We start from the raw sequence: 27,531 nt of genomic DNA on the forward strand, positions 1-27,531 counted from the left end.
CATTACATTCTGTTACAGTCGTTTGGTTCTTCTGCGCTTCCTTCTCATTCTCCCAGAGAATACAAAGAGCACCTTACCGTGGCTTGATAAGAAACTTTAATTCTGCACGTTTCTCCACGTTGAAATGAAGATTTAGCAGCAACCTGATTTTAATAACATTTCTTCCCCACTATTACACGAGATGTAAATAACCATGACTGGTATTTTTGAATTGGTTTACTCTCAGATGATTCCAGTTCCCTCTTACAGCCCAGCAGAGCCTTTGCTATTCTTGAACTAAGAAGTTGATAAGGGCAGTTCTGGGAGACAGAAAGGCCTTTTTAATGGTCCGCCCCTGGAGATGCTTGACTCCAAGTTCACTTTGAAGAACTAGCTCATGGACTTCTTCAAAATTGCGGGCTGCCTGCTGAGGCACAAAAACTTTGCCGCAGGCTTTGTTATTGATCTGAAAGAGAGAGACATGAAAACAAGAAAAAACAGAAGTTACTGGACTGATTTATACAATTTCATTTCCTGAATCTTGTTCCACAGGGAATGGGGAAGTGGATCAAACTCTCTTTTCTCCAATACCAGACTGCCTAAGTAGAGGATAAAATTCTCCATACCTCCTTGTCCAACTACCATAAAATAAGAGAATGAAACTCTGACTCAACGATAACTCAAGGAAAGTTGAAGAAGTCTTAGTTTTGAAGATAGCAAGCAGCATGTGACTATGCAATGCAGTGACATTTTGAAGTTTAAAGAAGTGATAGTTACACAAGATGAATAGTGAGAGAACACAATGGTGTGTCAGGTGGGAATCTTGGTTTGTACATAGTTCTAGGCTGCAATTTAGATTCTTTACAGCTAAGCGATTCGTTACAGAGATTCAGATGCAAGTTTATTAAAATAAAAATATTTGTGGCTGAAATGATACATGAAAGATTCATCATTGCTCATTTTTAGAAAAATAGGCTTTAACTCATTGTATGTTGCATTCATACTAAACGCACGAGTCATTAAGTCAACACCAAACACAAAGACGACAACCGCTCATAAGGTAATACTTTCCTCTGAGTGGCTGATTTTCAGAGTAGCTTCCATACTGGTTTTGCATCAGCAGGGCAGAATCATATAAGTAAAACTGAGTAAGGCCTTCAGTGGGAATCACCTTAATTTATAAAATGGTCTTATAAATAATTTCTGTCATCCAGTAAGAGCAGATAACAGACAGAGACTACAGAATTGAATTTTTAAATTCAGTTCAATCAAATTACTTGCATAAAAATCTTTGACCCTTAGACATCATTGTAACGAGTTTTCAATCATCTAAAAGGAACATATGTTGCTTCATATAGCTTGGACATAAAAATGCAGACAGCTTGGTTTTCACCCGGATTTTATCTTATTTTATTTTGCATACATGTATGCAACATACCACACATGAGAGAGACCTACTTCACTTACCTAGTTTGTATTTTATTGAAAATAAAATAATCTATGCAATTCTCTGAGAGAGGAAGTTGGGGCAGATTTTTAAGGAACAAGATGAAGTCTCAAATGCAGCTGGAATGAGTCATTTCTGGTTTTTGACTAGACTTGACATTAATTTGCAGTGATAATGTAGGTAGGCTTTTAACTATTCCTACATGTATCTATAACATGGTATCATAAAAGGCTGGTGGTGTTAAACGTTGCCTTTAGCACCTCATGCAAAGTAAATCCCTTGAAAAACACAGAAGAGTTCATTTTTTAAAACTTTTGTGAAAAATCAATACAAGTAGCTCTTTTTGACAGGGCACTTCAGAGAAAAAATACATTCCACAGGAAAAAGAAAACAGTAAAATCCAAACAGATACAGTTTTAGGGAGAATATAAAGCAAGCTTGTCAGCTCGCTGCTAGGACACACAGCCTGCAGTTCAAAACTATGCCTGCTTAGTTAAAATGTCTTTTACTGTCCTCCATGATACAGATTAATACATCCCAGTAGATGGATGTTGGCAGGAGGAAACTTGCCACAATAAGCCTGTTTGGTGCTGTTCTGAACAGAAAAGTCAAGTGGTCTAAAGCAACTTAGTAAGTAAATGACGGCTAGTGGTTGTGTTTTCCTAGAAAGGTCAAGAAGCCTGGGCGACCTGACGCCGTGTACCTTCCCACAGCATCTCTCCTGATCTTCCCACACCACACTGCAAGCAGAGTCCGAAAATCCTATCAAATGGCAGATCGGTTGTGATTTCAGCACATGTTTACATCATGGCTTTCATTATATCATAGGTATCGTGATGCAAAGTCAAACGTATTAATGACATTCTTAAAATAAGCATCTGCAGATTTAACCACACACTGTGCGTAAAAAGCATCCTTTTCACACACACTTTTAGTTGAGGGCTTAGATTCTCAGCAGGACAAGTATCTTCTGCTATGCCTCCATCTCTCTCTTTGTATCTCACTAGACTAACATAACCCTCGGCAGCTCCAGCCTTGTTTCTCTGAAAAACCATGGCAAACTGCAAGAGGAGAAATAAATGAGGCTTGGGTCCTTTTTTCCCCTGAGGAAGGGAGCTGTTGCTTTTTTTCTTTTCTTTCCCCCCCCTTTTTTTTTTTTTAAATATTTGACTTTTTAGGCTATTTTGGATCTAGAGGGAGCTAGAGAGGTTATGAAGGATGATATGAAATTACAAAAGACTGAAAAATAAGCACCTGGAGGCTGCAGAAAGGAATTTTTAGTTCAACTCAAATATTTTTTTAGCAGTGATGCATAATCCTTCCGAGAATTAAAAAGGAAAATAAATATCTGTGGACTTTTAGGCCTTCCCCATACGCCAAAGCAGGAAAAATGACACCAACTTTTTTTTTATTTTATAAAAACATTGTAAGACCACAGCTGCTAACAGTTCTGCACCACCTAGAAAATGCGAGGAATGCTATTCAGAAGTGTGTTCATAGGATGAAATGCACACTACATTCAGGTCGGATTTTTCACAGCATTAACATATATGGTACGATTCAAAATATTCAACTTTGCAGTAACATTTAGGGTAACAGATACCATGCATATCCAGTGAAATTTAATGTCTGTCTTGTAGTCAATCTGTATTTTATCACCCAAGGATGCAGTGAGTTGGTTGCTTTTGCTGCTTTGGGTTAAATATGGAAAGACATAACTCCAGCACAGACAGGAAATAATGAAGTATTTTGTGTCAAGAGAAATAAAACCATAATGTCTCAGCAGGCGAATCTCTGGCAGCCTGAGGCAGGCTGAAGTCTTGAGAAGAATAGGGTTGTGGCCCAAAGACTTAGTTTGACTGTGCAGCCTTGTGAATAAACACTGCCTCTTTGCAACTAACCAATTCCTCCATATGTCGAGTGCGTCTTGGTTTAATGAGGGCAATTTATTTTTACAGCTATACAAAAACCTACAGTGTCCACAAGACTTTAAAATATTCACATTTGTGATGATTTCTCCCTGCTCCTCCATATTTCCCTTTTGCCTTACTCTTACAGTAGAAAGCCAGGCACACCCCCCAGGAACTATTTTTAGGAATTATTCCCAGTTTGAAAAAGAAACTTGTCTCTCTGGTCTTCCAGTCACTTGCTTTCTCAGAACTAAGGAAGGTGTTTACATACAACATATTCTTCCATGAATATATGACTGAGAACACAGGGTTTGCTTTCTCTCTTATTACAAGACTTCTACACAAGGCTATGGCTTTGACAAAGTCAACCAGGAAAAGAAACATAATTTTCAAAATGGTTGTTTAAATCAAAACTAATTTTTATTTTTCTGGTTTCTCTTTTGAGAAGGAAGTTTTAACATCAGCAGAAAAATATCGGCGAAACTCTTACACGTTTTTATGTTCAGCTGTATAGTCTTAAAAACATTGGGTTCAGAGTTTTCCCTGTATTGCTAAAGATTTTATTTTAAAGATGTATTTAATAACATGTTTGCTTTAACCACAATTGCAAAGAAGTTTCTATAATTACACAATTTCTCATTCATGACTTCCTTATAAACTGAACACTGGAATTTAAGATGTTAGCTAGCTGTGCTTGTAGGTGAATGTTTACACGGATATATGACCTTTCTACTGGTATAAGTAAATGCTTACCACTTAAAGAAAGAAAGAGGGAAAGAAAGAAGGCAAAAAACCCACAGTGAATAGTAGCCTAAGTCTGCTATTAACCCCAGCTGGCACTTGAGTTCTCCTCCTTGGTTTGGGAAAAGATGCCAATTGAAAATTTCCTCCAAAAATACATACTCTGTGGCCTTTGCTAAGGATGTATATTGAACATTAGAAAAGTTAATGTTTTAGAGGCATTTCTCATTCTGTTCAAGTGGACTGACAGAGATCTGGCAAGATACGAAATTATTTGCACAGATACTTTGATTAAGGAAATCTACAGCAACATGACTTCCTCTAAATCCCACCAATCTCTTCCCTCCTCAAAAAACCCAGCTGAACAAAAATAACCAAACTGCCTTACTCCTTCTACCCAAAGGAGCTAATAGAATAAAATACAGATAAAATGTATTGCTTCTGTTTCTCTTACACACACACGCAGAACGTGCAGTTTTACATAATCAAATGACACTTCTTCTAGAGCCTCCATTTCATTCAATGTCCAGAAACACAAAAAGCATTTAAGTTGAAACATTTAATTTAATACATTGAAGTTTAGAATGTCTGCATAGTATATTAAAGGTTATTCTTTGGTGAACAGTGAAAAAGGCAGGAGTTCTGCAGACCTAATAGTATGCAACTGCATAATTACATATTATCATAATGCTGAGTCAGTCGATGGAAGAGCTGAGACACTACTCATGGAACCCACACGCTTGGCTCCAGGCAGTCCGTCTATGGCCTGCAGTGGCACTTGCTGCTACTGTGCACTATCTAACGATAAAGCTTTATGATGGCTGGGAACCTGCTGAATACAGAGTAGCTAACTAGAGATGTAGGAAAAAAGACTGTAAGCTACACTGTGCATGCGTACATATGTTGGAAAATTACAGGTTAACTAAATGTTAACCACTTTTCTGCCGAACTGCCAGCTCTTTCCCTATACCACAAAGGTGTTAGAGCTCAAAGAGAAACTGGAATGCAAAGATACCTGTTTTTCCTCAACCTGCAAATACAAAATGTGCCAGAAATTCAGCCTGAGGCAGACAGAAAACATGGGCAAAAATCACAGCAACTGAACCCAGCTTACGATAGCTTGTGTTAGGCCACCATAGCACTACAGGTACCACAAGAAATGTCACCTAATCATGCAGTTTTGCACAGGGCCAAGTTCATAAATGCACCATCAGGTAAAAAATACGAAGTGACCTATATTTTGATTGTAGTTTTCACTGTAGCATCCTTATCCATGGCTGTTCTTTGGTCAAATCCCCACAGGTACAGATACGCAATCACTCAAAAAGACTTATATTTACATCGTCTCCCCTCCAGACTGGCTACATTTTTTCACTTAGGAAACCATTTTAATTACTCAGCACAATGGTAATTGCAGCTTCTATTCTATCTGACCCATCACTGAGCCCCCTAAGAAGTGAACCGACTTCCACAAGAGCAGAACTTTTGTCATCCTCTGAGCTTGTAATGCATTAGTTGGCCACCACTGAAACGAAATGAAAAAGTTCTTACCAGAACAGACATCTCCACAATATCTGACGGCTGAAGGTACTCTGGGTCTACTTTGGGCCAGGACTGATGCAGCACATCAACATCCCAGTGATGATGAGTACAAAGTTTATTCTGCGTATGTGCCAAACCTGGAAAATGAAACCAGTCAAACATTCAGCTGTACTGTAACCAGAACATTCAATTTTTGGAATTTGTTTGCTAAATAAGTTCAGAATAAAGTTGACTTTAAAAGCAAGTCCCTTAAGAGGAAATAACATTGTTTAGATTGGCATACAGCACATTATAAACAGCGCTTGTTTTATACCATGTGTAGGGATGCTAACATGAACAATGTGGGCACATTTCAGATTCGGATTAGCACTCCAAAACTTTGCCAAAAGCACAGAAGACCACTGTTTATTATTTTAAATTGTAATACTGCAACACAAGCTGACCTCTACTTCTAGAGTTCAATCATAATACTGCATTTTTTTTCCAGTAACACCACCAGTTTAAAATTTTAGTAACAACTCAATCAAAATTATAAACAATTATGTCTTATTATTTTACCATTTCTAATATTCTGGGCAGTTTCTAAATTTGAAAGTCAAACTACTTGCAAGTTTTCTCATATTTTGTGACGTATCTATTTTCTCACAAATTAAAGGTGCTACATAAGAATACCTTGCACAGCTTGCTCTCCTTATGGTATGTACATTCTGAAACACTTTACCCTTGGATTTTATTTTTTAAAAACTCCTAAAATGGCTATAAGTGATCTCCTTTCATTAAATAGGCCTTGCTCTCCCCAAGACAATTCATTCCTGATTTGTTTAAGTAATAGGAGAATAAGATGCAATTCATTCTGAAGCTGCATTCTTCAACTGAATAAAAGCTTATGAGTGGGATTTATGTTGCTGTTTACTCCAGCTGTAGGACAAAATAAAAAGATTTTGCTTAACAAGAGGCTGTCAAAGATGATCAATATTGATGATGATTCTCTTGTGATTCTCACAAAGCCAGAGGATGTTTAAATTAAAAACATTCTCTGTGTATGAATAAGAATACAGACTGAAACTTTTTATAAGCACATGCTGCATTCAGAACTGCAAAATGTATGTGAAATCTCATCTGGTTTACAGAAACTCCAGCAAAAGCATAAAGAAAACTCATCAACATAAGATTCACTGTTGAGACTGAGGTACCTGAAGCTGTTCAAAACACAGCACAATGGCAGACATAGGAGCAAACTCAACGCATTTATAGTACGTACATGAATTTACCTAGCTGGATTGTTTAGACTAGTAACAGTGCATAACAGCAAACAGAAGCCATAAAGTGAATGCAACTTCCTCCAGAAAAATCCGCCAGATTTTTGTCAGCACTTTTTCAGACAAAGTACTTTGGTAAAATGACACACAGCCTTGCTATCTGCTGAATGATTCTGAAAAGGGTGGAGGGGTGGACTGATGGAAGCTATTTCTAAGGGCAAGCAAGAACGTGCACATTTCCTAAGAATAACAACTAAGCCACAATCTTATTAGGTAAATAATTGATTAAAACACTTCAATGGATCTGGTTTTGTGCATTTTTTTTTACTCTTGCAGCAGTAGCTCAGAAACTTGAAAGAGCAAAAGATAGCAACTCAAGCAGAAAAAAAAAATCTTCGCATTGGTGATTCATTATCACGTTGACTTTAAAGACAACAGCTGCTAAATTCTTCCCTTTTTGGCTTTTGAACATCCAGATGAGCTCATTTCTTTCCAACTGATCACATGCCTTGTGGCAGAAGCATGCATACCGGCCACTCCTTACTTTCCTGCTGAAGTAGATTCTTCAAACTATTTAAAAATCACTTTCTGATATAAGTCAAGAGCTTCTATCTACGAAAGCAAAACCAGAGTCACTTAATCCCTGTGGAGGCTCTCAGTCCTAATAAACCTACTAACAAAATAAAAAATTAAAATGTATTCTGAAGCAGATAAACTGTGACTAAGCACAATGTCAATCTTTGGGTTCGTTTTCTCGCTACAAAATGAGCTATGAGCTCATCCATACTAAAAAAAAGTGCAAAAGTCAACAGAACTAGTTTCAGAAAACAGAGTTTGACAGGAAACCAAAATGAAGGTTTTAGTTATGTTGCCTGCTTGGCTTCCTGCCTTAATTCACATTTTGTGAGCTATAGAACACAGAAAATGCAATTATTTGGTTTGTATTTTCAAAATGCAACACGCACAAGACCAGACACTTCATTAGCATGATCCACAATAGTGATAGCCCACTCGTCAGGACCCAGACAGAACCTTCCTCCAGCCTTCCCACTTGATTCTGAGACACTACACAAAAACACTCTTCGAGAAGTTAAAAACTGACCATTTCACAGACTTTTATTGTGAAACATTAAAGACCTATTTTATTGTCTTACTGTACTTGAGGTGAAGTACTTTATGGAAGTATTATAGAGTGCGTAGTGAAGTGCACTTTATGGAGCAGTGTGCATTTTGCTTCGTATTTTGTTGATGTGTTTTGCTTTTATGGCTATAGAGTCTCTTGCAGAAGTAGGACAGAAGTACATTTTTACTTACTGTACAGTAAGTGAGTACATTTTTACTTACTGTAAGCCACTTACTTATATGTACACATCTGTACAGCCACGCAGGACAGATCAAAGACAATACTTGTGCTCGATCTGAAGCCCTGATCTTGCTATTGGATCTACTTCAATGGACTTTTACTGACTAGCAAGCTAATACTAGAACAAGGTTTCCCTAATGCGTAACTCACAGCATTGGAGCCCGAGTTAAAACACCAGGTTAAATGTGTATTATATTACTGTAAATGAGTGAGTTGAGAGAAGAAGGGAACAGGACAAGTCTAACAACGTTTCCGCTTGTGACAATGTTTTATTAGCATTACATGAGTATTTCATCAGCATAATACTTCCCCTAAGGTGCTATTTGGAAGGGAAGAGCAGATTCTCATTTTAAAGAGATTTAAGAAGGAAGATGTGGAAGCAATCATGTACCAGCAAGGTAAGTTAGGACAGCAAGGTAATTCCAGTCTTACAGAAAAAAGAGCACTAGAAAAAATTATCTGTAAAATTCCAGCAATAGTGCAGCTAGTTGGACACAATTATGTAGGCAAGAGAAAAAGATGTGATTAAGGAGTAAACCGAATTAAGAGCTGGCATGGGACAAGCGCCAGCAGAGAGGTTAACAAAAGGAGGATGGAAGTCTTAATGGGCGACAAAAGGAAGCTTATCAAGGCATCTGAAGCAACGCCAGTATCAGAGCTTAGGACTAGGGGTTTTCTAACAGGAGATATAAGATCAGAAGCGGCGGTGTAAGGTGACTATTGAGGGTGTGTTGTCCAAATGCTGATAACTTTTGGATGTAGCCAAATCAAAACAACAGAAAACTGCATTAAGTAAAAATCCACCACACTAGCAGACAAGCAGATGAAGTTTTTAAAAAGTTCAGAGCAGGAGTGTGTAAGGGTAAGTGGAGACATATTCTGGGTCAGTATCTTACTTGCCTCTGCAGCTTCTTCCAAGGACAGGATTGTTTACCATGTTACTTTGTTCTTGATATGCTTTTTTTACTATCTAATGAATCCTCCTATTTGACAGATTTGGGCAAGTTGCATATCTGAATACCTCTCTGCAGCCCGAGAGGAGTACGACTGTCAGTCATATGTGAAATGGTCTGCAATCTCAAAGGAATGATAGCAATACAGTAACAGCTGTTTCCAGGCAGCTCTGAGAAAACCTGTATTATACTGCTGGTATAGCAGTAGAGAAGTCAGGGTAAAGCCAGGAAAATTTACATATACTCAATACAGTACTAGGGGATTCATTTCATGTTCGCTAGTGACTGATGTGGAGCACCAGGGTGGCTTGTGAAAAGCCTAGGCTACTAAAAGCTAACTCTAGAATGTGTTTCCAATTTGGCAAACTCCACGTGAATCATTTTAACCTTCTGAAAATGATCTGCCTTCCTCCATTTGTATGGGCTTACTATCTTTCACTTTGTGTTATTACTCTGGAAGGAAAATACATTTTAAAAATTCTAAATTGTTTTTCTTCTTGGATTTGTGAAGGGGGATTTCTGTACTCAGATTTTCAATTCAAATCTGCAACATCAATTTGCTTCTACTCAGCTCTATTCTTTACAGAAGAACTCAGCAAGGACTGAATTCAGACAAAGAAATTCTTGCAAAAGAGTTATTGCAGTGACAGTTAAAATGTTGCTAGGACAATTATACCATTACAATTTCCAATAATTATGTTTCATTTCAATACATCTTAAGATGTGTTTATCATCAGTATATATCTTTCATGTGCCATCTCTAATCAAAATTTGACAACTCACAATAAGCAGTTTCATATCCTTGTCCGGACAGCAAAGTACTGTACTACTACAAACAAACTAAAAAAGAAAAAGGTCTCGAATGGTGTCTGTATATTCCTCAGATACAAGGTTTCAGGAAGGAAACAGATTTCCTCATCCTGTTAGTGTTCATAAACTGCCAAGATATCAGCCGAATGAACTCTTCCCACACTGAGGGGCTACAGTCGCTTTTTATGTTATTAAGCGATAAACCAGTGGATTCACTGCACAATTAAGACCATTAGGTTGACACACCAAAACACTGAAAACTGTTCCTCCTCTAAGCAGGAGAAAGAACTCCTTCACACAGAAAATATCAGAGCACTGGATTACTACTTTCAGCTGCTGAAAGGTGAGACACTTATCAAGCACCATTCAAACAGGTTTTCCTTGACTCAAACTGGAAATATTTACCGCTGATACTGAAGTACGCTCTTCAGCCAGCTCACAAAGAGACCAAACTCTTTGTTTCTACCTGATGCATGAAAACAAGATGGTCACATATAAAGTAAACCCCACAGGAGAATAATTCTGAGTTTACAAAGTTTATCAACAAACTAACAAAGAAAACATAGCGGACTAAAAAGCTAAAATGAACTCTGACGCAATCCTTGCAAAGCAGGGTAGATAGCATTATTACAATCAAAATTTCTTACATCACTGATGCTAGTTATTACTTAAAATGTCACGCAAGCATCTTTAGTTAACACTCTAAAATAATCTTTGTAATCTTCCTAATCTTTTCATTAGTTGACAATCATTAAGATGGACTGATTTGCAGTTAAATCCAGCTGTAAAGAACTTTTTTGCTAACCAAGAGCATACCTGTGTACATATCTATATACTTAGCCAAGTTTTAATTTTTAGTGTTTTTAATGTTTACAAGCTATTGTATTAGAAAACACTGATTTGCCTCTTTTTTTTTACACTTCATTGTGATCTGTGTCAAATAGCTTTCAGATTTAAATGAAAACAAATTAAAATGCAAAAAAGCATTTTTTGCTATTTAAATATGAATGCATTCAGAATGCAAATATTTAAGAAAAATTGTTAGATACTCAAAATGTACCATACCGTGTTTTGCAGTTAAACATTATTTTTTCTAGCAAAGGAGAATATTTTATGTAACTACTGAATAAAACTAACAGTATCAGATATTTTTGGACACCAGAGCCTTCAAGATTTTAATATTCATAGATGCTAGCCTCTTTTGCCTGGCTTTTTATTCCAAAGCTGGCAAAGGAAAAAAGGTTGGTTGATTTTTTTCGATTTCCAGGACACCTGTCATTTAAACTGAAAAAAAAATATTATTTGCACCTGCAGAAGAGCTTCCAGTTGTCAAAAGTAATTTTATAACCTCCACAAAGTCTCTATCCAGGTGCTTAGCCAGAAAGTTCTATAGTTCTGTGGTTTAACTGTCTTCAAATCTTTGGCAGAATTAACTTAATATAATACAATACATTAAAGTCCATTAAAGTCAGGGTCTTATTATAGGTTGTCATTATTTCACATTTAGTTTTAAATTCTATTGTAATTTCTTCTTAAATGTTTCTTGACCATATTCAGTGATCAGAAAAGCATAAAAAGAGAGATTACAATGCAACAGTAAAAGTATTATTCATCAAAAGTATTATTCATCCTGTGAAGCACAATGCAAACAGTCAAAATTAATAAGAATGCCCTTTTCTTCTCTCTCTTTTAAGGCTACAGTAAAATTAATATTAAGCATATCTCATTATGTAGTAAACACTTTCTAATGAGAAACACTAATAAGAAAGCAAAATCCTTTTTCATCATAAACAGCTTAAATACACAAGGAACTATAAAGTGGTTCAGAGTTAACACAAGTCACTGTTCCTACCACCATTCCTATTCAACTGCAAAATCATCTGTTTAACTACAGGGCTTCCAAATGTCCCAGTTTCATTTTCCCCTGTAGAAAGAAAAATGCTCTTTGTTTTAGTCACCAAACCAAACAAAACGTAAAGGTTGTGTACAAGTTATTTTAAAATGAAACATCAGTATTTAATTATAAATATGTTGCTTATGTGTTGTTTATTATTGGCATTACAATAGCAGACAGAGGCTTCCATCAAAGTGTGGGGGTCCACTGCCATAGGTGCTATTTATAGAGCTAATAACATACAAAGTCCTTTTCCTGACTAGTTTATGGGAGAGGAAGCAGCACTAGCCTTACATTTAGATGCAAAGCCAATGTACAAAAAGAGAGACTTTGAGTGTGTTTGGAGAACTAAAGCACAAAGAAAACGAAATAAAGTATTTAGAAAGCTTAATTTTTATATTGAAATTATTTAAAATAAGAAAACATCATCACCTATACATAATAAAGTTCAAGAAATTGGTTACATCAGAAGAGCAACAAGATTTGGTGGAACCAGAGTGCAATTAAGAACAAGAACTTGGGGAATCTTTCTCTAGGCTATAATTGGACATTTTTCACCAGAAATCCCAATCCCAGGACAGAATTGCCAGATGTTGGCTATTTCAAAATAATATAGTCATCTTAGCACAATGCAATAGCTAAACGTACGTATGTTCTCCTGATAAAATTGTTTAGTAACTTTGATGAAATGTAATTATGACCATGCTAAAAGACATTGTGATTTTCATGTTTAGTCATAAAATTCTTCAGGCAATAATCACCAACAATGTTTTTTTTATGCTACTTGCACTGAATTACATTGCACAGTCTTTGGACCACACAAGGAAAGTTTTGTCTTTAAATGCAGACTGAAGCCAAGGACAATACCCTCCCCATTTTTATATGCTTCCTTTTCATTCTTACATCAGAGAGAAATCCAGAAAATGTTTATCATTCTCATTCTTCCTTCTCTAACATTCAAAATCTTACAGAATTAAGCTTTTCGTTTGAGAAGTTATGTTAATTAAGACATCCTAGTGTTGTCATTTTATCAAACATATTTGATAATTCTGTATTCCCTAACATGTATTTAAATTTCAAGTTCACAAAGCACTGTATGTTTAAGTAACTAATCTGGACCTCTTCTGTCTCCATCTCAACCAACGTGGAAAACAGTCACGGCAATTACTTCCATTTAAGTATAATTTTCATTAGATGGTACTTCATATTGTAAGAGTATATTGACCAGAAGTGCTTTCTCCAGATGGATCATGTCTGATGCCACTCTTTATTCTAAACAATTAAGCTTGTATTAAGACATCTTAAAAGCACTGGAGATGAAAACATAGAAAAAAACCTCATTATCCCTAGTATATCTTGCTGTTTCCAGAGTCTCTGCCCCTATGTTATTGCTTTGAACAAAAGCAGCCTTTCTTTGGCAGTTAATGTTATTACGGGGCCATGCACAGCTCTGAAATATAAGCAATTTAGTAGCTCTGCTCTGTAAACGCTTGAATGCACAAAGTTTTAGGACGACTGTTGAAAATAAAACTGTTAAAACAGCATCCAAAAGCTAACATTAGGTCCAAAACCACCTAGCAATTTGTGGCCAGTCTTAATGCAGAATATATTCCTATCTTCCCACATATGTCTTGGGACTTCACCCAATAAACCTTAAAAGCAACTCCTGAAGGCATGCACATCCCTTATTTCACAGGCTTTAACTGTAGCAGCACCACCCAGCTTAGCCCATTTGGGATTGCGACCTCAAGCTTTACAACTGTGACAGATCTTAAAAAAGATTTCCTGTCTACCATTCCCACTCTCCACAAGAGGTTAATTTCCAGCATAATGTGCCTCAGTCTCTAGAGAATTCTACACAAGTAGGATTTTTATTGAATGTTCCTTTAGCCTTTTTAGTATACAGCCCTCTGACATAGTTCTCTCTGCCTGAATTCCTAAAAGAAAATATTTGTAGTCCAAAGACTCTAAAACAGTTGTTTGAAAAAGGGCTGTTTCTATCCTCATGTTCAGCTCATAATATTGCTGTCCATATACAGCAGCAGCTAGCAGCTGGCATATGAATTCCTCATGCAAGTCCTGTCTTGAATTTTTCTTCATTCTCCCTTTCTTTGCCTAGTGTCAAGAAATCCACCTTTGTATGCAAGGGGAAAGAACCTAAAGGCAGAGAGATCTGGGTACACCACCAGTTTCAAGTTTGTTTAGGAATTATGACAGGAGACAAGAGAGGTGCAGAATTCAGGGATAAGTGATGCATGTACTATGTTAAAGACACTTTTGCAAAATTTTTGCCTTTTTTCCTGGAACATCAATAAAAAGTTTTTTTCTATAAATACCTTTCCACATCTCTGATGCAATGTGCGGAGCCATAGGTGCAACCATAATGCAGAGTGAAGCCAAAGCATCTTCAAATTCTGTGCTGTGGAGAATAAGAGGCTGAGAAGCTTGCTAAGTGGAAAGACAGAAGGAAAACAAAATAAACTGTTAATATTCGGGGGGGGAGGGAGGGAAGTAGTTTAATTAAAAAAATGCTGTAATAAAACCTAAAATCAATGTCTATGCTTAGGACAGCATGATTTCACAATAAATTGGAAACTTATGAAAAGTTCTGGAGAATTAAAATTGCAACTCTTGGTCACAGAGTGCTCTCTAACACTTGGAAGCTAATCGTGAAGAGGCTGATGCACACCCTTGTGGATCTGCTCTAGTACAGGAGTCTGAACACAGACCCATGTGAACAACAGGAGCCCTCAAAAATGTTTTGAGTGCATTTTAAAAGTGCAATCTTAGATAAAACCAGAACTATCTGAGAAGAGGTGAAGTACTTGTATAAGAGAGTCAAACTGTGCTGAATGCAGCATGGTTTTTGTTGGGACAAAGGTCAGTTGTACAGGATCCCAGAGTGGCTTAAGTAAAGGCCAATTTAGTGACAAAGTGAAGTTTTAGAGCTGAAGAAAGCTTTGGGAATGAAAAATGCAGCACAGCCTTTTACAGTTTGATGTTCAGATTGCTTTAATAAAGTGTTCAGCTTCTCTAGTACAGAAAATTTTCGATTTCTTGCAAAAGGTGCTGGACTGACAAAATTTGAACCTTAATTCCTCTATAATCTTAATAGAAAAGATATCACTAAAAGTAGCTGCATGAACTTTTTCTTTGCCTGTGTGAGAAATTACATCTCATAGTAAATTCATATTCTGTGTTTCTTTTGTAATTTACCCCTCTAATGAAACAGCACAGAAAAATGTCAATTCACGTCAACTTATGAGAATTATTTGGTGGGTGTGATGAACATCCGTTCCCATCTACTAGAAAATTGTCCAAAACCATCATTTGACACAGACCACAACTGTTGTCAGATGGCATCTGATGCTAATGAGGTCAGTGCAAACTAGATCTGAGTAAGTTTTAGTAGCTACTGCCTATTTTCTGCATTTAACCTTCACCCGCCTCCCCACTTCCTCCTTTCAAATGGGAGTGAAAGAGGAAGTGTCAGCATGCTATACAGAAACTTGTTCTTGAAAGATACTGCACTGACTTTGGCCAAGAAATGTGTCAGTGTTCAAACACCTGTCTGTCTGTAGGATACTGATTTTTTTTTTTTTTTTTTGAACATTCACTCATCACCATCCACCAGCCCAAAATGCATATGAATCACTGAGCTGGAGATAAAGAACTGTGTGTCACCTTCCCAACACCACACAGTATCCCAGACTTAAGTTATCTCAGTACAGCACTTGTGCATGCCCTACTTCTTGTTAAGTTCTTTGCCAATAATCTTATTGGAATCCATAAGGTATAAATGGTATTTCAATAAAGAAGTTGGAAAATCAAAATTTTTATTTGATTTATGGTTACCATTATATGCCTGAAGGATTGCTCAACTAGATCTAAGAGTAGTAACAAAAATAATGATAATCGTTTCTTAATTTCATCTATTGCCACTGGTTGATAAGCAACATGATCTAAATAAAAAATGCCAATATTTGTTTTAAAAAAGGGAATTTGCAAACTCTATTACTAGCAGACAGTTCAGTGGTAGAAGCTGTCTCTGAGGAATGTAAGATTATGTGTGACTTTCCTTGCAAAGAAAAGTCCCTTTTCTTTAAATCAGAATGTTTGGTAATTCTATAATGTACTACTATACCTAGCTGCATATGCTACTTGGTTAAAAACAAAAGAGAACAAAGAACAGAACTAAACAAAACGTATCCTTTTGAAATTACAGGATGCAGATATAAACATCAGAACCTAGTGGCCCTAATACCATCAAGTACTTCCGGCAAAAACATGTATTTCAGCGTTACAGTGATATGAGAATGTGCTGCTTTTGAACTGAATAATTCAATGAGGCTCTCGACTTAGTAGCAATGTGTATGACAGTAAATGACTTCTAGAAAGCTGGACCTATAGTTCAGGCAGCTCCTGCCTTGTATAAAGACTTACAGGAACAGGGTCTGAGAGAAAAATACCTTCATTAATACTGTGTACTTACATGGAGTATGTTAGTGAGGCTCATCAATTGGGAAATAGCTGCATTAAACAAATGGTCCTTTGTGAAGTACTCTGTTACCTTGTATTAGAAGAAAAGGTCTGTCACTAATTACTTAAAATTCTCAAACATGGAATATTCATTTTTTAAATGAAAAAGAATTACTGATAATTTCAATCCGTGAAATATGCCCATCTTACTTCTTATATGTAAATAACTTTGGCATGCAAACACAGCATATATGCAATCACATGTGTGTATGGGAAAATAATAATTGTATAAAAATTCAGTTGACTAGCTTCCCCTCTGTTTCAGAATTTTAAAAGCTTCAATCAATGCCAATGAGAACTGTGTATTAGCAATCATCCTCTATTTCCTTTAATAAAATATCTTCCCTTTGCCCATACAAGAGGCCTTCATACTTTTAAATCCAGTTATGCTGGTGAAAGCTTGTCCATAGATTGCAAGATTATAATTCTCAAGTCTGTTACAAGACCTGGAAGGTCCCTCACCACAAGGTTTAAATCAGAAAAGTTCTTTATCCACAGAAAAATAGTTTAAGTTAATTTTATAGGTATTTATGTCCCCTTCTGAGTCTTGGATAATTGAATTGACACTAATTGCAGCATGAAGACAACATATAAAAAGAGATGAACAATCATTTCAGTAATATTTTTTTTTTTTAGAATATGCTAATATATTTTCACCCACAAGTCTTTTTCATTCTATATTAAACAGCAGGCATGATAACAAAGTGTGAAGCAAACAGATCAAAAGCTTTTGTTAGGGATAACCTGCAGAACTCACCTATAGCTTTGCTGCTGGAAATGGAGTTACTCGAAACTCAGATGGATAACATTTTAATGCCATAACATTTCATCCTTTCAATTAGGCACACAATGAAGAAATTCTGCCAATCCAAATCTTACTACTTTGCAAAAAAGTTCTGTCCCATAGAATTTGTAGGTAAATAAAATTACTTATACAGAGAATAATTCACTTAAAAGTTCTGAGCTACTCATCTGGGGAAAAAGCTTTTTGGCTCTGTAAGTGAAGCATAAGGTTTTAGCATAAGCAGCAACTTATTTAGTCATTTACAAGCTATGTAAGTGTTTCTTTTAACCTCAGAAATCACCAGATTCTTCTGCTCCCAGATATTTCTGGCTTCAGCCTTCTCTTTCTTATTCAGAAGCTCAGGATTGGGCATGGTTCCTGAAGTCCTTACTTCAATAAGTTTGGTTACAAGTGTCCAGAGGCGCGTCTGCCATCTCTGAACACCTGGCATAGCATCAGCTGAGATTAATGAAAGATTGCAGAAACAAATTTCAGTTACAATGAATGAATCCAAAACTTTAAAGAAGAAAAAGAAAGGAAACCGAACACTAAAGTTAAACATTTAAAAAAAACCAAACAAACTGTATTTTAAATGAAAAATGTCAATGCAATGAAAAATGCCTTGACAAATAATGCTGGGTTGCCCTTAATGGAAGTAAATCAGTAAGATAAAACAAAAGTATTTTTCTGCAATGACTTCAAAACATATATACAGCCAGAATATTTACTAAATCTGTAAAATAACCCAATGTTACGTCAATGTTAGAAAGCTCATCTTGTGTTTTGACTCACCAAAACAGTTCTACATGGTCTCATTTGTCAAACCCATGGAAGAATACAAACATATACACACATGTATGCACACACATATTTTTTAAATTGAGAGAGTTCTTCTAAAATTCGATTTTAGAAGTTACATATACTTTTGTTGTACAGAGATGCTACTGTGCTAATGAGTACAGGCTCTGATCCTTGGTACCATCTTTTGACACAGCTTAGTTTGGGATGGGGAGATCATAAAGGTGTTCACCCTGACTCTGGAGGCATCAGTCCTGCTCCATTGCTTCTCTAAGAATGTGTTTCTGTGACCTAGGGATTGTGCTACAGAGAGGCCCTAAGCTACTGCTGCACACAGCCAGGTCCTCCATGTGGTGTGGTGCGGAGCCAAGCCACTAGTGAAGGTATGGCTCGAGGTGTGGCACCAATATGGCTTTGGCTCTCTCTTTCAGGTGTGTCATTTCTAGACGTTTCTACTAGACTGCACAGCACTACATCACACTGCGCTGCACAGGATCAACGTATCCTAAGACACCTAAATAGCAAGAGCCTCCAATTCTGTTCTGGCAACTGCACTTGAAAAGACCGCCAGGGTTAGTACTAAACTGGGAGAAGTAAAAGACATGTGAGTGACCGTAATATAGGCGGGTTATCTGTCTGATCGCACTAGATGCAAGGATTCCTGCACATCTAGGAACAGTAAAACACAACCTGACTGACCATGTCTGCATGATCCTCATGACTCTCGTAGGGAAACTGGGAGTATGATGCTCTCCCCAAATTTTCCGTCTCCTGTTCATACCAGAAGCATATAGATCAGCGAGACAACAGTAGGCTTGGAATTATCCAGGCTGTAGTAATGGTGTAATAAGCCGCTCAGTAATTTTGACCATGATTGTTTGCCCACACCAGGGAGGAGAGGGACAGAATGACATGAAGCCCTGCCTTCACATCCACCACTGAAAATAGAAGCAATCTAGTCTGGACAGCAATCCTCAAAAGGCTATCAAAACACATCCAGTGAAGAGAAGGATCATGGCAACTAAGAACCAGTATTTAATATTCTCTGAACAAGACAATTTTCTGTATTGGGTTTGTGTGGCAAGGTTTTAGTAGCGGGGAGCTACAGGGGCAGCTTCTGTGAGAAGATGCCAGAAGCTTCCCCTGTGTCTGATAGAGCCAACGCCAGACAGCTCCAAGACAGACCCACCGCTGGCCAAGGCTGAGCCCAACAGCGACGGTGGTAGCACCTCTGGGATGATGTATTTAAGAAGGGGGGAAAAAACCTGCTATGCAACGGCAGCCTGAAGAGCAGAGTGAGAATATGTGAGAGGAGCAACGCTGCAGACACCCAGGTCACTGAAGAAGGAGAGGGAGGAGGTGCTCCAGAGGCCAGAGCAGAGATCCCCCTGCAGACCCTGGTGAAGACCATGGTGAGGCAGGCTGTCCCCCTGCAGCCCATGGAGCTCCATGATGGAGCAGATATCCACCTGCAGCCTGTGGAAGACCCCACACCAGAGCAGGTGGATGCACCCAAAGGAGGCTGTGACCCCATGGGAGGCCTGCACTGGAGCAGGCTCCTGGCAGGACCTGTGGCCCCATGGAGAAAGAAGTCCATGCTGGAGCAGGTTTGCTGGCAGGACTTGTGACCCCATGGGCGACCCACGCTGAAGCAGTCTGTTCCTGAAGGATGGCACCCTGTGGAAGGGACCCAGGCTGGAGCAGTTCGTGAAGCACTGCAGCCCACAGGAAGGACCCACTTTGGAGAAGTTCATGGAGGACTGTCTCTCATGGAGGCGGACCCCAGGCTGGAGCAAGGGAAAAGTGTGAGGAGTCCTCCCCTTGAAGAGGAAGGAGCAGCAGAGACAACATATGATGAACAGACCACAAACCCCATTCCCCATCCCCCTGCACAGCTCAGGGGGAGGAAGTAGAGAAATCAGGAGTGAAGTTGAGCCCAGGAAGAAGGGAGGGGTGGGGGGAAGGTGTTTTATGATTTGGTTTTATTTTCCATTATGCTACTCTGATTTTTACTGGTAATAAATTAAATTAATTTCCCAGAGTCGAGTCTGTTTTGCCCGTGATAGTAACTGCCGAGTGATCTCCTGGTCCTTGTCTCAACCCACGAGCCTTTCATCGTACTTTTCTCCCACTGTCCAGCTGAAGAGGGGGTAGTGATAGAGCGGCTTGGTGGGCACCTGGCATTCAGCCAAGGTCAAACCCACCACAACTTGCTTGATTTCTTCAATTTAAACATTCACTATTTCATTATCATTAAGAAATGCACACCAAAGCTTAAAGATTTAAGAGATGCCTTTCGTCTACTTTCCATTTTTTCCCCCTGGAATTATCTTTAGACTGCTAACATCTCCTTTTGTTCACATTTTCCAATACTCTCTTAACACGACATGACTTCGAAAGCTTTCTTTATATTTCTGAAGTGGTGAACAGGTTAGTTTGAAAGACTAAATGCATTTTTGCTAGCATTATACCTGCTTGTGCTTAGCTTGCTTAAAAAATGTTTAACCACCAAGCTCTAGTATACTTTGCAACTAAGATTTTGTACCCACGATTCTCACATTAATTATTCAATTTTCAAGATGGAAAAATAGAGCAAAAAGATTGTGTATCACTGAATTAGCTGCTTCAGAGGGAATTACGTACCTGTGTACAGTCAGGGACACAGGTGTTAAAGCTTGATTCCAAGTGGTTGTTTTTTTAAGAGACCTCTTCATATGCCTAGCTTTGTATTGTTGTGATTAGATGGCGACAGAAAGCCAACTGAGAAAAGTCATGAAGGCCACTCCTCCAGTACATACAGTAGCACAATAATATATAAATGAACACATGTGAATGTAAAGGGTGACAGACACCAACTAAAATTACACTTAGTGCAGGCTGAACTAAGTAGCAAGAAGCTAACACAAGAAAGAATGAAGTAGTACACCTTTTTAAAACAGGCATGGAGTGCTTTATTAAAGCCTTATGCAATAAAAGGGCTAGATTTAAATGTATGCGTAAGACTACATTAAAATGTATGAACCGCAGTAGATAAAAGAAACTAAGATCTGTCAGTATGACAAATTGCATGATGGCAGTAAATAAATGTGTAGGAGGGTAAATCTTAACTTATTCAAGAAACAAGCTCATAAAAATGTCATGTGTGTACAAGTATTAGTTACTAGGAACTCTGATTGTCTTCTAATGAGATTCTTCTGAGAAGTACTTCATAGTCCAGCTTACAAAAGCAATCGCATAGATGTGTAAATAAATGGAAATAACAAAATGTTGCAAAGTTTTATCTCTAATCCAATATGATTTTAAAAAGCAGCTTATAATGAAGAAAATAATCTTAAAATAATAATTTTCAGTCAATCATAGCTAATAAAAAATGAGAATCGGGTCCAAGTTTGCAGAAGAAAATACAACTTAGAAGTACTTTTCATACATGCTTTTAGCTCGTAAAAGGTAAGCTGCTTGCAATAATCTTGCAAGCCTGCCTCTCACTGACAGCTTTGTGATGACCTCTCTTTTAAAAGAAATAAACAATAAAAACTGCTCATTATACTTTTTTGATTCAATTATTCCAAAACTTGGGCATCAAGAACTGTATTAATTTTGTGTTTAAAATATAACACACTAGGAAAAAAAGCAACCAAGCAACAGAAACAATCCAACTTACTTTTAGCATCCCACAAAATATCTTGTTCTGGAGGAGCAGCAAACAGAATATAAAGGCGTAGGGTGTCAATGCCATACTGTTTCACTAATTCCTCAGGGTCTATTCCATTGTGCTTAGATTTGCTCATTTTTTCCCAAGCAACTTGGAGCTTCTCACCAGTTTTTAGGTGAACTGGTTCAGTTCCTAAATATTAAGACATACACAAAACATTAAAACAAATTTGGCTCATTTGTAACACCAATTAATTCCATTCCCTAAGCATAAGAAGAAACAGCTATTTCTAGTGAGTTTTTTTGCTTACCAAACAGCTTAAAGAGGAAAACACCCATTGTAAACACCCTCTTCCCTCCCAAGTTTTTCCTACTTTAATGTTTTAACACAAGTAACATCCCAATGCTTCCGTTACATCATGACAGAAAGTCTCCTTCTACCATCTGGAAGCTGTATCTGGCACTCATCCTATGTGCTACCTTGATAGCCCCTGAGATTTAAGAATTGTTATAACATTTAAAACCTCCTAGATAGGTGTACTGATTTGGTACAATTCTGACCTGAACTTGGGTTTTACAAACACTAGATTTACAGGTTTCAATTGCAGTAAGTTATCCTGACAAGAACGTGCCTTCTGTTGCATGAATTTAGAGATGGAAAGGGGCATTTACATGGATAAAGGTGCATCTGAGCAAAACCACCTGCTACAGAAACACCCCAGCTTTTCTGGAAGAAAACTGGATAGCAGACAGTGCTAGACATAAAGGGTTTTTTTTTTTTTTGTTTTCTAGCTAACTTATGGGGTTTGTATGCAGAAGAACAGCGAAAACAAGGTTGTGCGAGAGGAGTACTTAAGGGAGGCAAATATGACCGAACCACTCCTGTTGGTACAGGTCCCCAAGCCAGGACTTGCTGCTCCAACTTATGCAGTGAAGTCACTGGAAAGAACTTGAGAAACAGCACTTTTTCCAATATACATTTTACATTCCTAATATCTACTGAATACACCGACATCTGCATTAGCTTTGCCACAATGCTTTTGTAGGTTGTCTGTTTGCTGAGATGACTAGCTCCATTCAACAAGCTGCGAGCACTGTCTTAATAAAAATTACTTCTGATCTTTTGGACTATACTGGAGCTAAAATAATACCACAGCACTGTTGCTGTGCTTGGATGCAATTAAAAGCTGCTGAATTAGTCGGGTCTCTGTGCACTGAGCAGTGCATATGAATCCAAAACTCACAGAAGTTGCTCTCCAGTTTAAATATTACAAGGATTCATTTCATCTTCCAATTTTTCCCAGCACTGAGACTTGTATGCCAAAGCGGTCCCTGACTTTCTGGATGCACCTATGCTGATTTTCCCATGCAGTCTCTCTTACCAGTGAGATCAACCTCCTCTCTCTTCAAACACTGGCCGGTTGTTGTCAGCCTGAATGTCTGATTCTTGATAAGACCTTGAACCAAGAGCTTATGGAAAGGCTCCCTGAGGATGGAAGGAAAAAGAAACTTGGCCGCTGAAAAGAGCTGTCAAAAGCATACTTTATGATAAGCCTCAGGTGTTGAGCCAATCAGGCACAATTATTTAATGAAACAAGAATTTCAAGTTGACTACATATAAATGGTTGTCACCTTAGAAAGAGTACTTTGTGCATTTATTCATGGTGGCTGGCTGGCAAGTATAAGTATTTATTTGTATCCTGCACACATTCTTGCATCCTGATTTAGTAGTGAGATGTTCTAACGTCACTTTTCAAATTAGCATATGGACAATACAGAAAAGTTGCTTGGTCAACAGTGCAATTTCACTAACTTCAAGCTAAATACCCATGTGTAAAAGTGTTCAAGTACCTGGCCTCATTGTTTTACAAATATTTAGTTCTAGCTTCTCTCTGAGGAGCACAGTATTTTGAACAAATCAAAATCTTGCTGCACATTTCTTTCTATAAACAGAGAAGATAGTTTCTCTAACATAAGCACTTGCATGCCTTGTCCCTTTGCAGAACTTGTCATGAAGACCTAGCTGTAAGAAAAAAGCACACTAGAAAAATGGCAATGCTGGAAAAATCATGTCAGTGGATCAATTTTTTAGCATCTTGAACATTAAAACTTTACTTTTCTAACAAAATTTACATCAGGAAGTGTAAACTCTCATCAAATGTGTGTATGACAGAGCTAAAAAGATCCTTACAGGCACCAAAGCTATGGGCAGTAGTGCGCTCAGCGAGAAATAAACTCTACGTCAATGCTGCTCTGGTTGACAAATACATTACTGCGGCCACCTTCTTTAATGATTTTGCATTTCTAATTCATCAAGTCAGATGTCTGTCACTGTTTTCACTGAAAAAAAGAGACAGCAACATTAATCTCTAGAGGCTTTGGTCCCCACTCAATAGGCCAGGAAAATAAGGCAGTTCTAACAGCAACTCCAAGAACAGCAGGGGCCAGGGAGGAGGAGATATGGAGGCAGATCCAGAAGGCATACACAGTCTGGGGAGCCTTCTCATGGGATCCTCTAACACAAAGACACTGGTGACCATAATTTTGGAGGACATGCTAATCAGCACTGGTTATTACTGACTTGCACCTCCTAATGCTCACATGTGTGTTCAACATTAATCAATCTGAATCCTCCACATTTCCACCTAATGAAGAAGCCCCACAAATCTACCAAAACAACTTATGTAAAAAAGATACATTACTCCTATTTGCATATTTTTTAAAAAGCTAGAATAAATCCATCTAAAGAAGAAATAGTAAAACCAGACTTCCACATTTTACTTCACATGTACAAAAAAGTCATAATCCAAAACACTACTCACTTTTAAGGAGTTAATTTAGTATTTTACATTACTAGAAAATATAAATTATATAACAATTTATCTTGTGATTTAAAACACAGTAATTTATTTAATAATATAGTTAAGGTATTATTAAATTATATTAAAATTATGCATGTTTTAACCGCATTAAAGCATGTATCTTCCAACTACTAGTCTTTAAACACTTTTGATGACTGAAGGAGATATTTGAAAGAAAAGCCTTAATCTGGGAAAGAGAAAGTGACAGGCTTCATAGTTTATCTTAACATGTTCATGTTTGAACAAGAGCTTCCTTCCTTGCATATTCTGTATACTTCTAAATATTGTGCAAGTACTGGCACATAGTGGTGTATCGTTCAGTCACCAAGCAGTACGAGTCTCTGCCATGCCACCTGATTTTATCAACAGTGTTAAACAAGAGTAGCAATTCAAGCTCTCTATAAATACTTTCTAGACAGTATTTCACAGGTTGCCCGAAAAATCCTGTTGTTCAGAAATAAATTAAAGGAACTTAAGGAGATGAGAATGAAAGTCAAATTTAGACAGTATAAACAGAAAAAGTATTTTAAAAACAGGAGGCAATAATTATCTAAAATCTCAAATAATTATCACAAATTATCCAAGTGAATTAGAAGGTGAAAACTGGGAACAAAAACCTTGTAAACCTATCATCAACAAACGGTGGAAAAATGCTTCAGGAAATAACTGTTCAGGATAAGTTTCTTCTACAAACAGAAGACATTACACCAAGGGAAAACAAAAATAATTTTTCCCTCTATCATTCAGTACTTCAGTCTAAGATCTCAAACAGTTATTAAAATGTCTACACTTGCCACTATCTAAAATAAAGCTAATGAGCTAATGAGGTAGCCAGAACATACAAATCAGATAGGGTTCTCCACTGGAAGTGATTTTTCAAGGAACACTTATTTTTAATGACAAAGAGTTAGTTCAGATCATAAGCCAAGTTATTAAAAGCTGAATGCAGGAATGAGCATTTCCTATTTTTGTTTATGCTGACAGAGGCTACAAAAATGCAATGCAAAATACATTACCAAGTATGGGGAAAAAAACTCCCACGTGTTTCTAGTGTGAGACCGCAGGAGAATGGAGACATGCCCAAAATGAGAAAGCCAGAGCCTGTCTAATAAAAACAGGGTTCAGAAACAAATTGAGCCCTATACTGAATTTCGCCTGAAGTGCACAGTGATTTTGCCAGTGTTATGGTGGCTCCATCTCATGGTCACATGCAGAGTTACACTTTAATTTACATTAAAACCGCACACCTAAAACCTTCCCCTTTGCAGAAAGCGATGTGTTTCTCAGTTGCAGAAGGGAACTGCCTATACACTGCAGCACATCAGGTGTGATGCAATTCTGATCTAAATACTGCAGCACCCAGTCATGGCCTGGCATCATAAATACCTCCTGACACTGTGAACAACTGAAATTAAGCTATGTTCAGACAGACAGACAGACATTTCTGGCACAGTAAACGAAGAGGTGGCTTGAGTTTCTTTGAATGCCTGATCACATTTCATATTGTAAGGATGCTGGAACGGGATATGCCCTCACCTGCCTGTGAAGTTTGTTTTGTGCCCATACTGGAGTATGGCATTAGTTGCATGCAGCTTTTGATCATATTGTACGACAGATGGGACCCACCTGTGAAGTCTGCCTGACATCTGAGAGGGATCAGCTGTGCTAGCCATGAAGTGTGTAATCCATCTTTTTCCTTTCAGTAATGTTCATATACCAGTTCATCTCTGATAGACCAATCTCTCTATATAGGAGCATGCAATGGATGGAGGCGCAAGTGTTACTGATAGATCAGGAACTCCTCCTCAGTGCCACGTCCTCACGCTCCTTGCTTTGCTGTGTGCAAGGCGAGTAGCAGGACTTTCAGTCCAATTACAAATTATGTGTCTGGAAGGACTCTGTGGAGCCTGCAACAGTGATAAATAGCGACACAGAAGAAGGGAGAGCCCTAGCAAGGGAGCTCACCGCATGGATTTGCATCCTGCGCCTTTAGAAAGGCTGAGAGAGCCCGATGCTGTGCCCTAGAGTGAAGACAAGACCTTGGCCAGTCAGTGTCAGCTGAGTTCAGGTGCTTGTGAAACCTGCTGTTAGATCTAGCTGTATCAATCTGGCAACCCTACAGAAGGCCAGAAGAGAAGTGGTTGGAGGATGTGGAAGCTGATCATTTTAGGCAGAAAAAGGATCAAACAATATTGAACATTCAAGATTTTACACAGTCAACAGCTGACTACTTTTACTTAAAATCAACACTAGTGATAAAGTCCCTAATGAATGGAGAGAAGCTCTAATATCCTTCTTGCACAGAATAAATGATTTCTGTCACACATACATCTTCTTTTATTCTGTAATGCAGCTACATGAAAATAGTGCCTTCTTACTCAACAGATTTGCTCTCTATCACAGTCAAATCTGCTGAATTAATGGCAACAATAAACTATTTATTGCTTTATAATCCTTCACGGAGAACGTGCTAGATCCCATTTCCAATGATTCATCAGACAGAACTGATTACTAAAGCCTAGGGAAGAGACAAATTCTGTGTAACTTGTACTTGCAATAATATAGTTGAGCAGGTGTAACCGACTGTGTCAGCACACACTTGCCATGGTGGATTAAGCTGGAACAGATGTGGAGGTTGCTAGCCTCAGCTGCCTGTCTGGCCCCCCTCCCAGCAGTGGTCACAGCTGGGAGGGCTGAATGGCTGGTGAATTAATTCTAGAACCGATGCACTTTACAGACCAGATTGCTAAAACAAAAATGACCTAAATTTGGGCTTAATCTGTTATTACAGGTACCAATACCCAGAGGGTGGCATTTATTCTGCTGTGAGAGAAGGAGCAACATTTCCCACCATCTCCAGTTCAATGCATTAAAAAAAAATAAAAGATCATGCCCCATCTTCAGGAGATATTTAAACCATACTGACCCCTTCACAGTTTTAGATGCCTAGAACCACTGCATTTTCTATGAAAGCATGTGTGATGTCCATAAAGGCAGATT

General features: G+C 37.9%; 1 protein-coding gene across 1 annotated transcript in view; it reads right to left on the minus strand.

Annotated features, from left to right (window-relative positions):
- Positions 1–265: 265 nt before the first annotated feature.
- Positions 266–27,531, minus strand: part of LARS2 (leucyl-tRNA synthetase 2, mitochondrial) — a gene marked incomplete at both ends in the record, with an annotated part of 85,760 nt that continues 58,494 nt past the window's right edge. Inside the window, 7 exons of the mRNA XM_081996906.1 lie at positions 266–445; positions 5,629–5,756; positions 14,235–14,346; positions 16,391–16,468; positions 17,511–17,680; positions 21,681–21,863; positions 23,053–23,156. Coding sequence (XP_081853032.1) covers positions 266–445; positions 5,629–5,756; positions 14,235–14,346; positions 16,391–16,468; positions 17,511–17,680; positions 21,681–21,863; positions 23,053–23,156 — 955 coding nt within the window. The remainder of the gene's footprint in view (positions 446–5,628; positions 5,757–14,234; positions 14,347–16,390; positions 16,469–17,510; positions 17,681–21,680; positions 21,864–23,052; positions 23,157–27,531) is intronic.

This window comes from Phaethon aethereus, assembly GCF_964289735.1.
Source record: "Phaethon aethereus genome assembly, chromosome: 2".
Classification (NCBI taxonomy): domain Eukaryota; kingdom Metazoa; phylum Chordata; class Aves; order Phaethontiformes; family Phaethontidae; genus Phaethon; species Phaethon aethereus.